Raw genomic sequence first — 7,524 nt, forward strand, 5'->3', positions numbered from 1 at the left:
GGTTTCACCAGTCCTCAGTCAAATCGTCCAACCCATGCTAGCATGGAAAGCGGACGTTAAACGATGATGAAGATGATGATGATGATGATATATATATATATATATATATATATATATATACACACACACATACAATGGGCTTCTCTGAGCTTCCATCTACCACATCGACTCAAGACTTTGGTTGGCTCGAAGGTATAACGAAAGACACTTGCCCATGTTGCCACATAGTGGGACTGAACCTGGAAACATGTGCTTGGGAAGCACACTTCTTACCACACATCCACACCTGTGCCTATATGTAGTTCAGAGGTGTACAAAGATGGGGCATCACCATTGTCCATTCTCTGGCATCATTTTAATAATGATAGTCGTTTTGCTAAACTCTTTGTTATTATCAAAATTAATTAAAACAAAAGCATTGTATTTCAACAGAAATATGGAAACAAAAGCGTTAAGACCAGTTCTGTGTGGGAACTTTTCTATGCTGATCATGTTATTCTCATAGTAGACTCTGTGAATAAGTTAAGAGAAGAAATTCCTGATATAGAAGCAAAGACAGGAATCATAAAAGTACAGAGTAAATCTAGCAAAAGTTCTTAGTTTGTGGGACAAGACCTGTTACCATTGCTGTTTCTTCATCATCATCATCATCATCATCGTCATTTAATGTCTGCTTTCCATGCTGGCATGGGTTGGACGGTTTGACTGAGGACTGGAATGCCGAGAGGCTGCACCAGGCTCCAATCTGATCTGGCAAGGTTTCTACAGCTAGATGCCCTTCCTAACGCAAACCACTCCAAGAATGGGTGCTTTTTATGTACCACAGGCATGGAAGCCAGTTAGATGGCACTGGCATCAACCACGCTCGAATGGCGCTTTTTACATGCCACAAGCATGGGGGCCAGTTAGGTGGCACTGGCATCAGCCTCGACTATGATTTCACTTGGTTCAAAATAAATATAAGTTTGGTGCCCCCTTTTGTTAAGTAGGTTGATATTTTAAGAAGTTAACCCTTTAGCATTTACATTATTCTATCAAAAGTAATCCTTATTTATTCACCGTATTTTGAATTCATCCTGCATTATCTCATAGCTTTAATATTTTAAAGATGTGATTATTTATTTTTATAATGACAATGTAGGGGAGGGTTGAGAAGCTATATCTGGTCAGTTTTAACATAAAACAGTTAAAATATTTTGGCCAGATATGGCCAGTTTAAATGCCAAAGAATTAAAGAACGCATATGACATGTATTATTTCTGGATTTTAGGTATGGTACTGTTGGCACTGGTCTTTCAATGACATCTAGGGGTTTACGGCCTGGTTTCTCTTCAAGTAAGTCATAAATTTTAATGTCTAATTAGTTTTCTATATTGTTGTTGTTAATTACAGATCAACCCTGATTCAGTGAGCCTACAATCAACTCATTCCAACCATGACCCTATCATATGCTGGGAGGGATGTTGGACTATAATATTTGATATGTTCTTTTCTAAAATAGTAGTGTATTATTTGAGGGATATGTGGCTATTACTTCTAGCATGTCAGCAACCATGGCAAAGCAATGTTACATGCTTTGTTTGTGAATTATGTGGAACTGTGTATGTGTATGTATACACACACATGTATGCAAACATTCTGCGTGCTGGTATTTACGATACTAAATTAACTTTTGTTTTCACTTTTAAACATACATTACATACATATATATATATATATATATATATTACATCATATGTAAACAAACTTAAGTTTGTTTTTGAAGCGCTGAAATGTATAGTAGTACAAGTAGGAAAATATATTTTTCAACGTGTAAATACTGATATAACAGTTTAGCTTGATGGTAGAGCACTTGACCGGAAATCAAAGGGATGTGAGTTGGATTCTCATGACTGGTTGCTGACAGATTTTTCTGGTCTGTAAGGGATATCATCCCGTATATACTGTTATATCAGTATTTATGCGTTGAAAAATATATTTTTCTACTTGTACTACTAATGTATATAATTTTTTTTCATGTTGAGTTGCAGTAGAAACAATTTAACATTAAACTTGCAGAATTAATAGTTTTGTCGAGTATTTCTGATACTTTTACAAGAAGATGAGTGACAGTGACTTCAAAGTTTCAAGCAGGCAAAGGCCAGCAGACTAGACCTTCGAAGTCACTATCACCCACTTGTAAAATTATAATACTTTATCTTTTACTTGTTTCATGCTGGGGCACCTCCTTGAAGTATTTCTCATCAAATGAATCAACCATAGTACATTTTTTAAGCCTTGTATTTATTCTGTTGGTCTCTTTTGCCAAACCACTAAGTTACGGGGACATATACACTCCCACACCAGATGTGATGAAGGCTTGTAAAATGCACCCAGTACACTCTGTAATGTGGTTGGCATTAAGAAAGGCATCCAGCCGTAGAAACCGTGCAAATCAGCCATCTGGAAATAGGGCAGCTCTCTGGCTTGCCAGTTCTTGTCAAACTGTCCAACCCATACCAGCATAGAAAACAGACATTAAATTATGATGATGATGATGGCATATACGATGTGCTTCTTTCAATTTCCATCTATCAAATCTATTCAAAGCTTTAGTCTGTTCAGAGCTGTAGTATAAGACACTTGCTCATGGTACCGCACCTATACCTATATATATATATGTATGTGTATGTATATATAAATTTTTAGTGAAACTGTTTTGAAACCAATTGAACTCTTTTCTTCCACCCAACAATATTTATTGCTTTCTGTGATGCATTGATATTTAGTGTAGTAACTGTATTTTCTGGTTGTTTTGTAGTGATTGTATCACAGTTTGGCAATGTCCAAGGACGACTGGTCTGGTCAGCTGGAATGACGACGGCTATGAGTACCATCATAGTTTATGATTCATTAAAAAGACATGCAGTATTTACGGTTCAGGTTTGTAATGAATGACATTCTTTCATTTCACGGGAGGTTAAATGTGGGCTGTTGTGAACACTTACATCGTTTGTTGTAGGTTTCATTATTGTAGGTACCAATCACTGGTATGTGGCATTTATGATGCTGGGAGTAACACGGGTGTATCAGGATAAGTCAGGCAGAATAAATATTACAGGGGTATTTTTGTTAAATGCACCTGTTTATTAGTTTGTCTCACTGCTGTGTATAGCTTCTGCACTATCATGTGTGCATGTCTGAAAAAAGACTCCATTGTGTGTGTGCGTGTATTTTATATTCTAATGTAAAACTCCTTTTAATATCTATTCCCCGAAAAGTGGTGAACTGACAGAATCATTAGCATGCTGAGCAAAATGCTTGGCAGCATTTCATCTGTCTTTACATTCTGAATTCAAATTCCACCGAGGTCAACTTTTCCTTTCATCCTTTCAGGATCGATAAATAAGGACCAGTTGAGCACCGGGGTTGATGTAATCAACTGACTTCCTCCCCTGAAATTGCTGGCCTTGTGCCAAAATTTGACACCAGTATTTACTCACTAAGTTTTATATTGAGGCATAAGTCGAATTGATGTTCTCATCTTGGTTGTTACTTTCACCGTGTTTCAGTTGTCGTATGCTCCAGCCCTCCTCAGGTGTCTTGTGTTAAATTTGGCTGTTGAAGAAGGCCGGTTCATACAGCAGCCGAAACATGTGTAAGCAACAATCAGTTTGATTAATATAGAATTTTAAAGAATGTCATGTTTCAGTCCCTTAACCATTTGACTATGGGTAAATAAATGCCCAAAATCAAAGTGGACAACACCACTTTCTATCTTTTGTTCACTCTGAAAACAATTGATGCAATAAAAGAGTAGGTCTTTCATTGTTTCTGATGGAAACTAAGATATCCTGAAATGTTCTCTGTTTCTATTGTTTGGTTTTTCCTTTCTAGATTGGAATTCCAAATAGTTTTGTTTCATTAAGTTACACGCACAAATTTCAAGAAGATGATGCTCGTGTGCGAGGTGCAGTAAGGTCAGTATTATCTCTTTCGCAAATAATTAAATGGCTTTTGTTCATTCATTTGATATCTTTTTTAGTCCATGGTAACATGGACTATAGAACATGTCTGGAAATTTTGCCATAAAGGAGGCACACAAGCAGACTGTAAACTAGATAATTTGTTTTGAAGAAATTACCTTTCTCTATTTCATAGGCTGTTAGTTTTAGCATTTCAAGTAATGGTATAGAGCATTGGTTCCCAACCGTTTTAATATCTGGGTCAGATCCAAAACCTGGATTTTGGGGGGAAGACTGTCAAGGGCTGCCATAAGGATGCTTGAGGACTGCATGTGGCCCTGGGAGCTGCCTTTGAAAACTGCTGGTATACAGACTCAGTGACTTGTGTTTGTCAATATGATGTATGAAGAGTTTGTGGCATGTGTAAAACCCTGCCTTTAACGTGGTTGTAGTTTATCGTTTTTTTTTTTTTGTTGTTTCTTTTTTCTTGAACAGAGTTGGTGTATTTAGTACAATCTTAGAATGTGGTGTTGAGAAAAAGATCACCGAATACAGTACATTAGGAGCGACAATGTTGGTGGGTGTTCCAACAGGAGTAACTCTTCGAATAAAGTAGGTGGCATGCAAATTACTCTTTCTCTCTTTCTCACAGTCTCTTGCTCCCTCTGTCACACTCTCATAGACACACACTCCTCTTTTTTCCTTTTTGTCTCTCTTTCTTTCACTCCCACACTCTTCACTCTCTCACCCCTCATCCTCTCTCTGATATCCTGATTTACAATCATTTCTATTTTGTTTTTACCAAAATGTCTTACATTGCAAAACAGATTTAATATTTTTTTCTTTCCTTGTCTTTTTCTACCAGATTAAGTCGTGGCCGCCAGACGTTCCTCTTCCCCATCCACCTATCCGACCATTTAATGCCCAGCGCCATCTTTTATGGAACTGCTGTCCCTTTTATGTTATACCATGCTGTGAAAATTCTTATCATCAAACCATATCTACAGGAGCAGAAGAAAAGGTCAGATTATTTCTTTTAAAGGAAACGCTTTATTCCATAATAATAATAATAGTAGTAGTAGTAGTAGTAGTAGTAGTAGTCACCTTTGTTGTCTCTCCAGCACCTGTACCAGTGCCACGAAAAAAGCATTTATGCTGGCACTATGTAAAAAAGCACCTGTGCCGGCACCACATAAATAGCACCTGTACTGGTGCCATGTAAAAACCACACATTCTAGTGTCTCAGAAAATCCACTCATGCTGGTGCTACATAGAAAGCATCCATGCTGGCACCATGTAGAAAGCTTTGGTGCTTGTGCTGGCACCAGGTAAAAGACACCTGTGCTGGTGCAACACAGAAAGACAACCATGCTGGCACCACATAGGAAGCAGATGTGCTGGTGCCACATAGAAAGCACCCATGCCAACACCACTTAAAAAGTACTGGTGCTGGCGCCACATAAAAAGTACTTTTGCTGGCCCCATGTAAAAAGCACCCAGTACACTCTGTGGAGTGGTTGGCATTAGGAACGGCATCCAGCTGTAGAAACCAAGCCAAAACAGATGACTGGAGCTTGGTGCAGCTCTGTAGCCTTGCCAGTTCCAGTCAAACTGTCCAACCCATGCCAGCATAGAAAACGGAAATTAAATGATGATAATGATGAAGATTGACAAACAATCATAAATGGTGTTTTACCCATGATTTTCCTTTTTCTTCACTTTCGTGTTTTATCAAACATTGTGTATTCCAGATACCATTATCCAATATGTCCTTTCCTTTCTAAGACTATAGATGTTGAAAATTTTAAGAATATCTAGCTCCTGTTTCTTGAAGGACACTAATGTTGTTTTGTCCTAGTTCAGCCTTAATAGAACAAAAACTTGATCAAAGATGTTCCGATGGTGACCATCCCATCTTATTTCTGTATCTAGGACTACATTGTCCTATATGTCCTTTTTTAAGATAATAGGAAGTAATCTGGCTGCTATTTCCATATAGAGGCTTGTTTGTTTTTTGATAGGTTTGAGTGTGACAGTCAGTGTAAAGTTGGGGTGAGTCCCCCATCAAGCAATCTCACTGCTTACATTTGATTCCCAATTATTGTTTCACTGCAGTTATACTGTTCAGACACTTGGGAAAAGTGTGATAGTCACAACTCTTATAATCAACCTCTTGTTAGCTCTTCCTTTTCATGAAAAAAGGGCTATTTATATACACATATCATCATCATCATCATTTGACATCCACTTAGGAAGGGCATTGAGCCACAGAAGCCATGATATATATACAGACACACACAAACGCACAGCATTTGATGAGCTGGATGTATCCTATACACTCATGTGGGTCTGAGTCAAACTGATATTAAAAATATATGTGATTCCTACCAAATGTGTTGAGTGCTACTTTTAATGTTTCTTTTGATTTCTGCATTTCAGAGATATTGAGAAGAAACAAGAAGAGAACAGTGAAATTATCCACAAGAAGAAGATGGAAGCTGAAGCTGCAGTGAGTTTAATGATGTTTGTTTGTTGTTGTTGTTGTCTGATTTGGACGACCTTTGTCTCAAGAAATTGGGGGCAAAATGTTGAGGAACGATTTACTGATACAACCTATTAGATACATTGGGTCTGAGATTGTGCAGAGTGACAGTCTAAAGCAGTGCTTCTCCATCAAGATCCACATGCCACAAGGGGTTCAATATAAGATTCTGTTGTTGAAATTTATGCACAAAAATTCAATACACAAAATACCTTAACAATTTTTGCTCTATAATTCCTAATAATATCGAATTGTAAAAATATGATAGGCTATTTTTAGACACTGAACAGCTGTGGAGGTCCAGTAGATTAAAATAGAAATCAAAAGGGATCCATAGACTACAGAATGGTTGAGGATGATGCTGTTGTAACTCACTGCCATTCTGATGGTAAGATCCTCATCCTGATCCTTATTGTTTTAACATCTATTTTTCTATGCTTGCATTGGTCAGATGAAACTTTTGTTAAAGCAGATATTTCTTCAGCTGTTGCCAACCCTCACATGTTTCCAAGCAATATAATATTATTTCTCCTCCTCTGTCAAATAACAAACAGCTCAGACCTACTTTCACAGAGGATTGTAAACAAATGACACTGTTTTTATGAACAGTGGCTTTAGTTTACAATCAGCATACACAAGGGAAGACAGACACTGATATCTGTGCCATCTATACATTAAATCTCTCAAATGGCACAAAGCCACACACCCTCAATACTACCCTCCCCCCTCCAAGTTAAAGGGGTTTTTGTCTTGCAAGGTATTTGGTGACCATGTCAGTGCTGGTGACACATAAAAAACAAATAAGCTGGTGCCACATAAAAGGCACCCAGTACACTCAATAAGCTGGTTGACATTAGGGAGGGCATCCAGCAGTAGAAACCATGCCAAAACAGACAATCCAACCCAATATTTACCTGCTGTTATTTATAGCTTTATGTGATGTGCTTCAAGAGCCATTATTCCCCCAAAGAATTACATGTGTGTATGTATATGTGTGTATATATATATATATATATATATATATATATATATACGTAT

At 37.6% G+C, this 7,524-nt stretch overlaps 1 protein-coding gene across 2 annotated transcripts in view; it reads left to right on the forward strand.

Annotated features, from left to right (window-relative positions):
* LOC106879708 (dnaJ homolog subfamily C member 11) overlaps positions 1-7,524 on the forward strand; it is a 66,856-nt gene that overhangs the window by 40,761 nt on the left and 18,571 nt on the right. For both annotated transcript variants that reach the window (XM_014929380.2, XM_052977006.1), the window contains exons 8-13: positions 1,271-1,335; positions 2,801-2,922; positions 3,877-3,959; positions 4,440-4,556; positions 4,810-4,965; positions 6,384-6,453. In XM_014929380.2, coding sequence (XP_014784866.1) covers positions 1,271-1,335; positions 2,801-2,922; positions 3,877-3,959; positions 4,440-4,556; positions 4,810-4,965; positions 6,384-6,453 — 613 coding nt within the window. The remainder of the gene's footprint in view (positions 1-1,270; positions 1,336-2,800; positions 2,923-3,876; positions 3,960-4,439; positions 4,557-4,809; positions 4,966-6,383; positions 6,454-7,524) is intronic.

Source organism: Octopus bimaculoides, chromosome 26 (assembly GCF_001194135.2).
Source record: "Octopus bimaculoides isolate UCB-OBI-ISO-001 chromosome 26, ASM119413v2, whole genome shotgun sequence".
Lineage (NCBI taxonomy): Eukaryota > Metazoa > Mollusca > Cephalopoda > Octopoda > Octopodidae > Octopus > Octopus bimaculoides.